A 15808-nucleotide genomic window follows, 5' to 3' on the forward strand; every position below is an offset into this window, starting at 1 on the left:
AGCGTCGAAAACTTTTACGAGCTTAGCGAATTTAATATTTTTTTTTCTTTACTTCTCTTTTCTCTTTCTTCTCCTTATTTATTTATTTATTTATTTATTTATTTATTATTTTTTTTTTCATTTATTTTCTTTCGCGATAATAATAATCCATTGTTGGTTACAATACCAATGGTAAATGTAATCGAGCTTAACGGGGTTGAAGATTTATAAGCAATTATGTCAAGAATTACTTACCCAAAGCGTTTTATCCTTCTATAATCGATTCGAAAGTAACGCTTTAACGGTATTAATCGTGTTACCGAGAGCTAGAGTTAATGGAATACTTTATATAGTTTATATACTACCATCGAATCTCCTCGAGTTAATAAATAATTAATCGGTAATTAAATTACTCCAAGCGGTCGATTAGAGTTACATTGCTGGATATGATTATATATTATACGAGAATGAGAGAGAGGGAGAGAGAGAGAAAGAAATAGAAAAAGAAAGAACGTAACTTTTCTTTCGTAAACTGTATAAATGCATTTTTCGATGCATCCATAATCTTTTGCAAAAAAGGATTCATTAAAAATATCGCGGAGTAGTAGCATTGCAATATGATGTAACAAGTGTATACATGCGTAACAAATGCATACACGCAAACACACACATACACGTATACATATATCATTGCCATATTCTACATCGTATATTTATTTGCCAACATATCATTCTATCCCTCATAGTGCTCTATGAATTGCAGCGCGAGAAAACGTCGAAAAGATTTATTTTGTGACTTCAAACTTCATTTCCACTCTCCCAACCAACCAACCAACCAACCAACCAACCTACCCACCTACCCACCCCCACTTTCAGGATCCATCGAGCTTTACACGATACTAATACGCAGAGAACCACGAAATGCGAGTTACCTATATATAACTTCACTCTGGAAAATTCCTATACGAAAATAGAACGATCGACATTTTCAGAGAGCTTTTCTCTCTTTCTCTTCTTCACCCATTTTCATTTCTTTCCTAATAAAACTCTCGAAAATTTATTGAACTAATCTCCGATCGAACTTTCCAGTCTCATTAAAAAGATTCCTAAACTAATCTCGATCTAAGGGTCGAGAACATTTTTTCTATTTAATCTCGAAAAATAACTTTTATGATAACTGTTACGATAACATCAATTTTTCATGATAATTCATTCGGGGTGTTCGATATATTTTCTTGTCTTTTTTTAGCATTAATTATCGAGACTAATCATACATTATCGCGATATATTATTGTTACATGTTTTATCGTAAAACAGGGATTATAATACTACGAAGATCATATATTATTAACAAAGATTTTTCTTGCACATATTGTACAAAGTTAAGAGCAAAAAGTTCTTAAGCGATTTTTAAAAATTGAACATCCTTTTTCGAGACTTTTCGCATTAATTACCTTTTTCCTTTTTTCATTATCTTTTAGATTCTTTTTTCCTTATTCCTTTAGCTTGCAAAAGCACTCGAGCGGTTAACAAGCGTAGAAATTTGTACTCTGTTCAAGCTACATTACATAGATATATTCGTACAATCAAGGTAAAACTTTTAACGTTCGATCTAACAAATTTTTTTCCACAGGCAAACAATTTTACAAATCTAAAGGATATCGTCAAAATACATTTCAACGAGTTACCTAAGTAATCTTGTCGAACATCTTAGATTTCATAGATTCGATGACAAATGGATATTGGTTACTGTCGAAAGATATATTAAGAATTATAGAACGTGTGAGTAATGGAATTCCAAAGAAAAAGAGAGAGAAATAGAAAAGACAAAAAAAGAAGAGAGAAAACTAAAAACGAGAAAAAGAAACAGGCAGTAAGTTAGCCAACCAAGCAAGCAAGCAAGCAAGCAAGCAAGCAACCAACCAACCAACCAAGCAACCAACCAACCAACCAACCAACCAACGAAGCAACCAACCAAGCAACCAACCAACCAGTAGTCCTTTTCACTGCGATGATTATTAGCGACAAGAGCAAGTAGTTTCCGCCGGCCTACAACCATCATAGCTGCTGGAGGCCGATAGAAACCCCTATCCTTGTCGTTGTACAACTATTGTCTTCAATCTTGACCTCGTACTTTTGTTCCTCTTCCTTTTCCTCTTCTTCTTCTTCTTCTTCTTCTTCTTCTTCTTCTTCTACTAGTTCGTCTTTTTCTTTCTGCTTCACGTTCTTCATTTCTTTTTGCACCATACCTCTTCTCCTTTTGTTGCATCGGTCTTTGGATTCTTCACGCCAAGGAACAAGGAATTCGCTTTGGAATTCCTAGTAAGTAAGTAAGAAAGAAAGAAAGAAGGAAAGAAAGAAAATGAGAGAGAGAGAGAGAGAGAGAGAGAGAAAGAGATAGGAAGATGCCATGCGGTTAGAGAAAAGCGATTTTCCTAGGCATCCCTATCGGATAAACCATTCATCCACGTCGAACGTTTAAATCTATAGCTCCTGTTACGTGTCCAACATTGTTCTCTCGTCCAGAGTGAAAATATTATCGAGGTCTTGCTTTTGCACGCTATCTATTTCTATCTTTCTCTCTCTCTCTCTTTCTCTCTGTTTCTCTATCTCTTTTTTTTCTCTCTATCTCTTTTATGCACTTGTGCGCATGCGCTCTTTTTTCTCTAGGGTAAATTAAGCGAATACTCATTGTAGACTAAAATATAAATATAGCAGGATTTTTCGATAATAAATTGTCGAATACTTTAAGAACTTTATTCCATTTGTTCTTAAACAAAAAAAAAAAAAAAGAGAAGATAAGAGTCATATCACACGTAGATCTCGGAAACGCTTTCTCTTCGCGGATTATAAATGTTTCTTTTATTTTTATTTTTATTTTTTTTTCTTCTTTTACTAACTTTTTTATTGAATTTCTTTTTGATTTCTTTTTTTTTTTTTAAATACTTTAGTAAATCATTGCGACGATACTTCGGAAGAGAAATTGTTAAAAATGATATTCTTTCGTTTAATAAACGAATATATGTAACTGGAAAGGTAAAATCTTTTTGGATCCATGTTTATATGAACTTTTTTATTCTTATAGCAAGTAGAATATGCTATTAAAGCTTGGTGATTTATTTTTGAAACATCCTTTACATATACTCAAGCATAGTATATATATGTATAGTATATATATAAGTATATAATGTAGCAACGAATTTTCTTCTCTCCTTAGAACCTTGAATAGAGATTTCTATCGATTCATGATATCTATGTGTTAAGAATTTCAATGAAATCGTTTTTATAATTTATCTCTTGATAATCTTTTCCTGATGGATCTTTCTCGGAGGATGAAGTAGGAAGCGGACGAAGATCTTTGCTTGGAAAAAAAAAAAGAAAGAAAAAATGTTTACGATATTTTCGCAATATATTTTTTCTTTCTTTTTTCTTTTTTTAAATAAAAAAAAGAGAAGGAATTCGTATTCATCTTCGTACAAATTTGAATAAATGTAGATTTATTTATTCGCAGATTCGATAAAATGACGATCTATCTGTATGTCTGTGTAAACGAAAGGAATAAAGAAAGAAAAAAAGAAAGAGAGAGAGAGAGAGAGAGAGAGAGAAAGAGAGGAGGTAATAAATTGCATAATTAGATCGTTCTAACTAGCCTACTTCGTTTGAAACGAGCTTGAAATGTCTTGAAGATTAATAGCATCTGCCATCGAAAGACACATTACCGACCTTTCTCCGTTAATTTCCTAATGATATCTTAAATAGTAGAATAAAATTGTACGACTTGAACGGTCGTCTACAGTCTTGCTTTACTTGTCGATCGTTCGTCATTTTCATCGAAGTAATTCTAGTTATAACGAGGTTGAAAATAATTATACTTGATAATAATGATAATAATAATAATATAATTTTTCATAACGCGTGTAATGAAAAAAACTCTGACGACTCGCATTTTCTTTTTTTAATCGAAACTATATTTCTTTTATATATACATCCGTTTTTTTTCTTTTTTTCTTGAAATACACACACACACATATATATATATATCAAATATCCCTATAACATATTATGTCACAGAAGTAATTTATTTAACAAACAGACAAACAAACAAACGAACAAAAAAAAAACGAAAAATAAATAAACGCGCGTTATAGGCATTTATATTACTAATTCCCATAATGCTCGTCAATTCGTAAAAGCGACAAGGCTGCGTTAATAATAGAACTCATTGATCGAGATGTATTATTATCCACGTATGTAGAGAAAATTGGAGCAGATAATATTAGTACGAGTAACGATTTGTAATTTTAATCTCATTCACTTTTGAATATTCTCTCTTGGAAAATAGAAGTAAGCACACTCTTCGTGTCAGTCTTCTCTCTCTCTCTCTCCCTCTCTTTTTTTCTCTTTATATAATGTATCATATTTTTTTCTGTCTATGGACAATCGAACGTTTGATCGAATGATTTTTTACATTTGTTTGGTGATGACAAGGACAATACTTGGAAATATATAAAAACCGACTGATTCGTTCGTTTGTTCGTTCGTTCGTTCATTCATTCGTCCGTCCGTTCGTTCGTTCGTTCGTTAGTTAGTTAAAGAGAGAAACGATAATATGTCGAATCTACGAGAGACACGTAAATTGATATAAAATACGTAACAAAGAGAATGGAAAGGCACGGTCTCGATATTTCCAGGGACATGCTGCCAGGAAACATCGAACACGCAGTGATAATCGATCTTCTGTTTTGCGGCCGCGCGTTACCTATCCCCTTTTCGTTCTAGAAAAGCTACTTTGGCAGCTTCTCTCTCTTTCTCTTTCTTTCTCTCTCTCTCTCTTTATCTATCTTTCTCTCGAGAAGCTTTTCTTACACGCTTTTTGGAAACAGAACCCCTCGAGAGGTTCTAACTTCGGGATTAGGCTACCTCTGGATGAGTATTACTTTACTCGTACCATTGGAGAAAGGTAGAATGATTATCAGCCTTCTATCGAATACGTGCTGGTATAGTATATATGTATAGATATAGTATAGGCGTAGTATAAATATATCATACCGAAAAAGGTGGAGGGAAAGAGGACATACATACATACATATGTACATACATGTATACCCACATACACGCATATATATATATATATATATATATATATACATACACACAATAGCTTCTTTCTAATGTGATTTTCGAAGCTTTTCCGACAAGAGAGGAGACAAGGAATTGTTGTGTATGGATTGTTATTGGTAAAAGGTTTCCTTTGGCGAATCTCCAAAGAACTATCGCGTATTCGTAGGTGAAAGCATCTGACTTTGATTGAACTCGTGCTTTTCGTCCTTTCACACTTTATCACTACTTTTCTTTTGCCTCCTGTGTACGATACGAAGGATCAAATAACTCGAGCGACGAAATAAAGAACGAAGCTATCTTACGACGGAGTTGACTCCTTAGAAATCGTTTCCTCTTTGACAATGTACGAGTGACCACGGTGTACTGATCAAACATAAAACGTATTATGCAAAGTAAACATAAAATTTCGTTCTTTTTTCATCTTCTTTTTTTTTTCTTTTTTTTTTTTCTTTCATCGACGCCATAGAAGAGAACGAGTAATATATGTATGTATGTATGTATACACATCAGGTATATAAGATGGATGTATCTATAGTTTATATTTTACTTTAGCAAGAAAAAAGATTTCAGTTAGTTTATCAAACGATTTTTCAGATTTTCCGAAATTGCCTCAAGTTCGCTCGGAGTTCGCTCGAATCTCAAAAGTTCAACGGGGTTAAGAGAGCTAAAGAGAAAACTACGTGATTCCTATTTCCTAGTAAATACGACATACGATCCCGTTCTTTCCCATTTCACTAGAAGCTTTAATCACGTCGATCTTTATCGTATATCCGACTAAAGTAGATCTCCAAGAACATTCCTCGCTTTTATTAACTCGGAAGAGTTTTATTAAGCGTTAGACGTTCGAACATTAATCCTTTAAGACAAGAAAGAAGATAACGATCGACGAAGGGAAAAAGATCGGCCATTAATGATTAAGAAGATAATATTATCTCTCTCTCACCTTGTACTCGGTAGCAATGACTCCTCTTAATTCTCGCAAAAAGGCACCGAAAAATGGTACCACTGGACATTCCGGCATTGCGAGAGCACGAGCTAACGCATGCTCGTACTCGGAAGACAAAAGGGCGGAGGCAAGATATTCCAAGACCGGAATTGGCTCGCTTACGCTTGGCCAAAATGGCTTCAGCTTGTTGGATCTGTAATCAAAAATGTATCGTTTTCAAATGTTTATTTTTATATCGATTAGGTCATCGTGATTATTACGAAACACGTATGTAATAGGATTACGTTGTAGATGGATTGGATCGTTTCATTTTTCTCCTTACCTCCCCTCTCCTCTCTCTCTCTCTTTGCGTGTGTATTTTTTCTCTTTTTATTTTTTTTCTCATCCCTTTTTCTACGCAAGAATCACGGACATCCAGGAAAATGAATTTTTCGGTTTCATTTGAGATCGTACTCCACTCGTTACAAAGTTTTGCAGAAAATTCCTCATTTTAAAGAATTACCTTTACGAGTCGCACTTAAATGCCAAGGGAATGTTTTTCGAGAATTTTTATCGCGTTCTATTCGCTTGCTTCGAATTTCTACCGAAGCGCACGGAGTTTTTTCCTCTCTGTTTCTTTTTTTTTCTTTTCTTTTTTCTATTTCCTTTTCCCCCCGTACGTTTCGACCTTCTACAACGACGGACGAATATGGATTTTAAAGTGGAACATACCGAAAGTAGAAGGAAGCAAGGAAGCAAGGAAGGAAAGAAGGAAGTGGAACTAGGAAGCTCGAGAGTTTTTATCGACGAGAAGAAAAAAACAAAACAAGAAGGAAAAAAAAAGAAGAGGAGAAAGTATATAAAATATTTTAAGATCGGCGAAGTTTCATATACTTTCGAAAACATATCCTATTTTTTTTCCTGGTAACAACCTCACGTTTTAACCTCTACGATCGTTTTCCTCGTTCGTCAGGCTTCCTAAGACACTTGCCGTTAGAGGCGTCTACCGTCACGTCTACGGGATCGTCGAAGATACTTTAAGTTATTTGAGTTAAGTGGCTCAACCACACACGCAAGAAACTTTCTTCTACTTCTACTTCTACTTCTACTTCTTCTACTTTTTCTTCTTCCTTTTCCTCTTCTTCTTTTTTTTCTTCATTTTTACCAATGCGATTCGCACCTCGTCTTCCATGATAAAGATACAAGAATGTATGAGGTCTTTTTCCTTATTGTAAAAAAAAAAAAATGAAAAAGAGAGAGAGAGAGAGAGAGAGAGAATGCCTTGCGGCGACCTTTCTTGTTCTTTACGAACAAGATTAAATTCGCCCTTCGGAGATTGCAGTATTCGAGCATACAATCTGTTCCATCCATCTATCTATCTTTCTTTCTTCCTTTACTTCTTTCTATCTTTCTTTCTTCTTTTACTTCTATTACCTCGTCCTTTGAAACAGGAAAACCGAGCAAAATGAGATTTATCTTCGACGTACTACTGCCTTGTGATTATTATTATCACAAAGGGAAGAAGAATTTTTCTCAAATTTATTCGACTCTTCGTACATAGATACTTGATAAGGACGAGATGATACGGGTTGTATCAGTGGAGGAGGGGGGTGGAGTGGGAGGTGGTGGGAGAGAGTGGAGGATGGAGGATGTTGAGTAGAGAATGATGGAAAGAGAAGAAAAAAGAAAACAAAACAAAAGTCGGGTGATAACAGCTCGGATTCCATTTTCTCTTTGGTACAAATGACGCTTTTCCATTATTGGAAGCCACGGAAGCCACGAACGGACGATTCAAGAAACATCCGGTAGAACAGCCATTAAGCTTCTCTGTTCCACGAGAAAAGGCCCACTCGGTGCTCTTTTCTCTTTTCTTTCTACCTCCTCTCCCCTCCTCTCCCTCCCCTCTCTCTCTCTCCCTCGCGTTTTTTTAGCTATCTCTTTAAACCCCTTTACGAGCTGTGCCACAATTTTCTTCCTAATCTACACGCGGATCTCCCCAAAGCTCTCTTTCCTATCCCTCCCTATAACCATCTCTCTCTAACTTGTTCGTGAAACTTTCGAGAGATCTGCGGTTTCCCAGAGAAAGTTTTCTAAGGTACCAGAAGGGTAAGGTACCTACGATGTTGAAGAACGATGTCGAATGAGAAGTAACAAAACTTCGACGCTAACTTAACTTACTTTTCGAAAAATGCATGCAAATGGCATATAGTACCTATTACTACTAACACTACTACTAACTTATTACAGCACCATCACTACTACTACACTACTACTACTACTACACTACTGCTACTGCTATTACTATTATTTTTTTTTATTTTTTTCTCTCTCCTTCTTTACCAACACCACGTGATTTTTTTTTCTTCATTTATTTCGTGTCTTTTTCTTTTCTTTTTTTCTTTTTTTCTTTTTTCTTATCTCTCTTCAATATCCCTATCGAACGAGATAACGGTAATTCTCTTCGTGTATGTATATATTTATAAACGTCAAAAGTTTCTTTAGGCGATTTAAAAAAATTAATTTTACTCTTTTATCAGACTTTTTTTCAGGCTATTTTTGTTTTGCTTTTTTTTCTGTTCTTATTTTTTTTTCTTTTCTGTTTTCGTTTCAGATTACGAAATTATCAAGCTTTAAAAAGAAAAAGAGAGAGAGAGAAAGAAAAAATTCTCGAGAGAGAGTAATCGATTGTTGAAATTATCTAAGAACTTTCGATCTATCCTGTACACAGAGAAATAATAATCGTCGACTTTTACGAGTTTACTTTATCGATAATATTCTTCCTTCGATCCATTCGAAATTGACTAAGAAGAATAAGTACGATCGATTTTCTTCGTAACAAAGGACAAAAGAACGATATAACTTGTTCGTAATTTTTCTTCCCTTTTTAAAACTTTTTTTTCAAAGTTCAAAGAACTTCCATCGGTGCTTGAGGATCGCTTATTTTTCATTTATTTTTGGAAGCCTGATTAAAACATTCCGAAGAATCGTTATTTATTCCGAAGGAAGAAAAATAAGAAGAAGTGTGTGCGCGCGCGTGTGTATATACGTACAGATAGAAATTACGAAGGAGCGTGGCCCTTCAAGGCCCTTCGACGTAAATTAAAAACTTCTTAGCTACATGAGAATGGCTTCCATCGAAAGAAAAACATTTTCTTTTTCTTTCTTTCTTTTTCCCCTTTTTCTTTGCTCAACTCTGAAAACAACAATAAGGAAATAGAAAATGGAAAGAAAAAGAGAGAGAAAAAAAAAAAGAAAATAAAGCAAATTTTTTTTCTTCCCCCCCCCCTCTCTCTCCTTATCTCTATCTTTATCTCTCTCCATCTCAAAAAATCGTCAATCATCTCATTTACGTCGGATTATCCTTTCGTTGAATCCTAACAAAAGATGGTAAGGTACTTCGAACGATCGAAAATGGGACGTCGAAAGAACGTAGAAAGAGAAAGAAAGAGAAAAGAAAAGAAAAAAAATGAGTAAGGGAGAAAGAAAAAAAAAGGGAAACGTTTTTAGGGCTCGAGGACGATAAAGTTTCGCGAGATACGTTCGCTTTCAGGAAGATAATGGATGTCTAGCGAAAGCCACTTCAGGATCTCGAAGCAACGACGAGATACGAATCGGAAAAGACATCCCATTGTCTTAAATAATGCATGGGGGAGGGTTTTACGTTAGCAACCCATGAACCTGATGCGAGCAAAGCATTTTACTCAGTCGATCTTCTTTTCCGCGAGAACGCGACTTCGAAAAGAAATTTCCAATTGTTCTTATCGTTTCTACTTATCTCTCTCTCTCTCTTTCTCTCTCTCGTTTACTCTGTTCGAGAGAGAGAGAAATCGAATTATTGAATTCGTTATTAAGATGTATCTGTGTGTTTGTGTGTGTGTATATGTGGGTATAAGTCAAGAAAAGAAAGTTAAAATTCAATAAAAAAAAAAAAAATCAACGAAGCCAATTATATTTTTCTATTCATAAATCTCTTGATTTTTCTTCGAAGAAAAATTGAATCTTTTACTTTCGAAGACGTCGATTCCATCATCGATTTTAAGTATATTCTTGTATATTATAAATGCTTTTATGAAAAGTACTAACTTATTATATCTTGTTGATAAAAGTATGATAGAACGATGTAAAGAATCGACAAATATTTTTTCCATTTTCTTTGGCAAAGTTTATTTCTCTTTCTCTCAGTCACTCGGTTCGAGAGAGAGAGAGAGAGAGAGAGGGAGAGAAAAAAGTCAAATTACTGTATTCCTAGAATCGTTATTAAGATATATATCTATGTAATATACATACATATTAGAAAACCCGAGAGAAGAAAGTTTGAACTGAAGAAAAATATTAACGAAGCCAAATACATTTTTCTATTCATAAATCTTTATTTTCCTTCAAAAGAAAAATTGACTCTTTTACTTTCAAAGACGTCGTCGATTTAAATATATTCTCGTATATTATAAATACTTTTAGTTAATAGTATGAGGCGTATATATATATATATATATCTTTTTCTCGATAAAAAAAAAAAAAAGAGAAAAAATGAAAAATGATAGAATTTTATTCAGAGGATAAAATTTTATATTTCCTATCGTATTTACTTTCGCGAAGCTTCGAAGAAGTTTATAGTTTCGGATCGTCGGTTAAGACAACGTATTGCATATGTTTATTCGTAATACTGGATCGTGATAGTGAAACGTGGGAATTGTATTATTCTATGGGATAAAGATTAAGCGTCCTTGCTCGATTCTCGAACTCGTAACATGGCCTGACATCGCGGAAACTTTGGGGTAACATCTAAATCGGATTACACTCGCAGAACACTCGGGATATATATTCTCAACGTTTATCGACGTCTAACGTATCGTATTCCTAAGAAAATTTTCGAAGAAACGATAGGTTTTAATATTACATTCGTCATTATAAATTTTTTATGATATCCAATTGTATATTTATACGTTTATAAGACCAGTGAACGAGCAAGCGAGCATTTCACATTTTACTTTATAAACCATTGAAAATTTTATATCGATTTAATTGATAATCTACTTACTTGAGACCAGCGATAATCTCCATAGCCGAATTAAAGTTTCCAGTGTTCCAACAAGTTAGAGCTACTCGTAGGAGACAAGATAACACTGCCTGACGTTCTTCTACGGTGGCACCGCTGGTTATGGCGTGTGTTACCCATGAGTTCACCTATCATGAGATCGACATGAAAACAGAAAAGTTTGGATTTGGATGTAATGTATTTACGATATTTCTCTTATTATTCATTCGTCTATTAATGAATTTATGAATAATAAAAGAAAAAGGAAGAAAGAAAGAAAGAAAGAAAGAAAAAAAAGAAAGAAAGAAAGAAAGAAAGAAAGAAAAAAAAAGAAAAAAGAAAATTCAATCGTACGACATTCGCATCGTACTTTTTTCCTCTGCTAATTAATACGATCTTATCTCTATATAGTTAATCACGTTATACATATTCATGATTTAATGAAAATTTCTATTTTACTGATATCGAACGATACCAGGCTCGTGGATAGTATTATGGTAATCGTTGAACAATCAAAATGGTAGAACCACATCGTTTATCGATCGGTTTCGCAAAACGTATCATCGTTACGTTTATATATATATATATATATATATATATATATATATATATATATATATATATATATTGCACGGCTTACGTTTTACGTTGTTACCATATGTATTCGACTGCGTGCGAAATGTAATCCACTGTGTTACTTTGAAAAAGGAACAGAGAGAAAGAGAGAGAGAGAGAGAAAAGTAAGATTAATCTTTATCGCTAGGAGCAACATTCGCGATTTAATGGAAATGTAAAATATTCTATGAAATAGTTTATAATAGATACGACGGAAAGTAGTCGCAAGAGTGGTAGGCTTTTACCGAACGATAACTGAGCTTTTTCGAGGCAAGCATTTCTATCTTAGCTAAGGTCCTTGAAGTAGACCCGCGACTATAAAATTATTTCTCGCTCGTGTTTGCATAAGAGCATCAGCTGGGCCGAAAGTGCGAGGCGCAAGCGCAAGCGAAAAATTTCGTCGAAGGTCGAAAAAAATTGGTCAATCGAGCTACCTCTTTCTTTCTTTCTCTCTCTCTCTCTCTCTCCTTACTTTACTCTATTTATATCTCTTTCTCTCTCCCTCTTTCTTTTTCTCTGATATCTCGAGAAAATGAGAGGGTAAACGATAAGAGGATCAGCGATAAACGATTGCGATATACGACGCAATAAACGAATACGGTTAAACTGTGCGGAAAGAAAAAGAAAAGAGCACCTCATTGAATCGATTGATGAGAGTCTGAACGGAAGAAAATACTGTTACACCGGGCCAAGAGGATTCTTCCTCGGTCTGGGTCGAGCTATTCGCTGTACTGGGGCTGCTGCAGCTGCGACTCGGCGATGGGGGTGGCCTCGCGGCTGATTTTTGCAACGCGATTGGATCCTGAGACACGTGCTTAAGGTACTCGTTCGGTGGTACCTGGTAAAATAGTTGGTACTCGATTTCCGTCAACCTGAGCGCCACCTCCTCGGGGAAGTGCAGCAGCTTGTGCAGATCCTCCAGCTCCTCAGAGCTCCGAGGCAGCTGCGGCTGCGGCCGCTTCTCCAGCTCTGAAAATTTTCATAAGGAAATACATGTTATTATTATTATTGTTATTATTATTATTGTTGTTGTTGTTGTTGTTGTTGTTATTATTATTATTATTACTATTATTTTCTTTTCCTTTCTTTCATTCTTTCTCTTTTCTCTTATTTTTCTTATTCTCTTCTGTTTTTTTTGTTTTTTTCTTGTTCTTCTTCCTTATGTCTTTAATTATACTTTTAATATTCTTCTTTTTCTCCTCGAATAAAGAAAATTTCTTAGTAAGAACTTCGGAGAATAAAGGAGAAATTGCCGGTGATCCTTATTGTTGTTATCAACCATACACCAGAAACGCCACTATTATTTCAAGTCGACTCATTTCATTTTCAAACTCGGACAAACTCTCGGCAAACTCGTGATCGTGAGAAATTTGAAAAGCTGTACATCGTGTGTGTTTGTGTGTGTGTGTGTGTGTGTGTGTGTGTGTGTATATATATCGATCATCGCCCCGAGAGATTTTACATTCCCTCATGTATCAATTTCAAAGCTACGAGAGGAATTGTCTTTGTTGCTTTATAAATTACACGATTGTAATTAATCTTTTAGAATACACCCGTATATCTTTTGCTCTTGCTAAACTTTCATAACGAACTATTCGTTTCTCTCTCTTTCTCTTTCTTTCTCTTTCTCGAACTAACCAACGAAAGCAAAAGAAAACGAAAGAAAATGAAAGAAAACGAAAGAAAAAGAGAAAAAAAAAGATGAAAAAGTGAAAGAAATTTCGCGAGAAATTTCGAAAGTAACATACATAGATGCTTGCACAGTTGCATAAGTTAAGGCGTCACAAGCAACGATTTTAAAGCTGACCCAGTTTATACGAGAAATAATTCAGAACGTACGAGCGCCTCGACGAGGTGGCGCGCGTGCACTAGCATAATGTGTATACACGATGGAAAAAAAAGAGAAAAGTAAACAAGAAAAAAAGAACAAAGCAAAACAAAATAAAAAAAGAAAAAGAAAAACGACGCAGTGAGCCGTGCCAAGAGTAATTCGAGATACTTTGCTAGTACATGTAGACCTGTATGGGGTGGTAGCAGTCTCGTGCGTGCTACCCTCGGTGAGCCGTCGTTGTTAACGTAATTAACGGCATCGAGGGCCACTATGACGCGATTCCTAGGCTAACGAAATACCTACCCGACTAATAACAGACTTGACCGCTTCGTCCGACCAATATGGGTTTCGACTACTACTACTATTACTAATATTACTGATTCATTGCGTTCCAATACATTGATTCATACTATGATACGTATTTTCATCTTTTTCTTCTTTTTCTTCTCCTTTTCGTATATTTTTTTTTCTATTCTCCAAAATTTTAACAGATCGATCGGATATCGATTGAATACGATTTCAAAACTAATTATCAAATCGTAATGACTTTTTACTATTAACGATGATCGTTTCATTGTTAATCGATTATTTTTTACACTTAATTGACCGATTGATTTTTTTGTTTTCGTTATGTTTTTTCTTTAAGATTTTAACGGATCGATAAGGTACCTTCATTGACATCGTGATTCGTTCTTCGTTGGATTACTTTGATGTATTGTAAACAAATCACGATTCTTATCGATTATCTCGCGGATCTGATATTTTAATGATTTTAATTGTCCACCATCTCGTGGAATTTGATTTTGCAAATGAATTCTAAATCCTATCGAGTTTTTTGTCAATAGAAAAAATTCTTATATAGAACAAAGGAAGAAATGGTTGTATATATTAAAGAAGAAGAAGAAGAAGCAGCAGAAGCAGAAGAAGAAGCAAAAAAAGAAGAAGAAGAAGAAGAAGAAAAAAGTTTTCGAGATGTCGCGATACGAGTACTTCTCTTTTACGTCGAGTTAGAAAAAAGAAAGGAAAGAATTTATTTGCCGTTGGGCACTATAATGCCTCGCGTATATCACCTGCGGCGCTCTCCTAGGATTTCGAATGAAAACTCGAGCGGAAAAGGGAGAAAAGTAGAAACGAGTGAAATAAGAAAACGCCCATTCGTTTCTTCAATTCTTCCTACTTTTTTTTTCTTCTCTCTCTCTCTCTCTCTCTCCTTTTATCTTTTTTTTAATTTTTTTTTTTTATTTCATTTTTATATTTCCTCTTGCGTCCCCGCAAACTTTTGAATACTAGTAGAAATTAATATGGAAGTTTGAACTTTTCTCGTGAACTTCGACGTAACGAAGAAGACAGGAAAAGAGAGGGAGAGGGCAGGAAGGAAGAAGAAAGAGAGAGAGAGAGAGAGAGAGAGAGAGGATACGTCCGCAGTAAAAATTTTTTCGCGAGCTCAGAGTTCGTAACAGCTTTTCTTGCGACGAAATCGAAGACGAAGGGAAATTTGTTGTTATCAGCCCATATCCAGGGTTATGCCGACGCAACTTACTAGCATGAAAAATGATCGGTTCTGAAACTTAAACAGCGTTGCTTATTTTCGATTAAACTTATCCTCTCCTCCTCGTAGCTTTTAATAACTCCGAAGGGAATTTCTTCGACATTGAGAGAATCAATCTGCATCGAACTTTTTCTTCTTAGTTTTCTGATAGTAACAGAGAAAAAAGAATAAAAGAAAAGAAAAGAAAAGAAAAGAAAAGAAAAGAAAAGAAAAGAAATTACCTTTAGCGTTTCTATTCAATCGACATCACGAGAATATACATTGTAGATATTATATTGTTAATCCTAAATACCGATCGATTACGAAATATCTAATTTTCTTAAGAGAGATAAATCCAATTTGTTTTCTTCGTTCATTTCAAATCCGAATCTAATATTTCTTTCCTATATATATATATTTTTATATATTATTATATATTTTTATATTATTTATAATTATTTATATTAATTTTATATTATATATATATATAAAATCGAGAGAAAAAAAAAAGAAGAGGATGCTAACGCGCGATATACGAACAAGATTATATTACACATGGATAAACAAAAAGAGTTAGCGATCTCGGGAAAGAAATCTATGAAAAAGGAGAAAAACTCATGTTGAGGCGTGGAGTGATTTATTATGTTTGGGAGTGTGAGAAGAAGGAAAAATTCTGATAGGGATAGGTGCTAAGAGGATATGGACGTAAAATTCATGGGAGTTCAAAAACGAAGGACGAAAACGAAAAGTTGAGTGCGGTGCAATACGATGCGA

At 34.6% G+C, this 15808-nt stretch overlaps 1 protein-coding gene across 3 annotated transcripts in view; it reads right to left on the bottom strand.

Annotated features, from left to right (window-relative positions):
- Window positions 1-15808, bottom strand: part of LOC127064129 (1-phosphatidylinositol 4,5-bisphosphate phosphodiesterase epsilon-1-like) — a 77750-nt gene that overhangs the window by 10575 nt on the left and 51367 nt on the right. For 2 of the 3 annotated variants that reach the window (XM_050994732.1, XM_050994730.1), the window contains exons 4-6: window positions 12310-12644; window positions 11064-11209; window positions 6044-6239 (exon numbers count right to left, since the gene is read on the bottom strand). In XM_050994732.1, coding sequence (XP_050850689.1) covers window positions 6044-6239; window positions 11064-11086 — 219 coding nt within the window. In that variant the 5' untranslated portion in view covers window positions 11087-11209; window positions 12310-12644. Of the gene's footprint in view, window positions 1-1954; window positions 2057-6043; window positions 6240-11063; window positions 11210-12309; window positions 12645-15808 lie in introns of those variants that run through there. The other variant, XM_050994733.1, reaches the window with a different exon arrangement.

Source organism: Vespula vulgaris, chromosome 5 (genome assembly GCF_905475345.1).
Source record: "Vespula vulgaris chromosome 5, iyVesVulg1.1, whole genome shotgun sequence".
Taxonomy (NCBI): domain Eukaryota; kingdom Metazoa; phylum Arthropoda; class Insecta; order Hymenoptera; family Vespidae; genus Vespula; species Vespula vulgaris.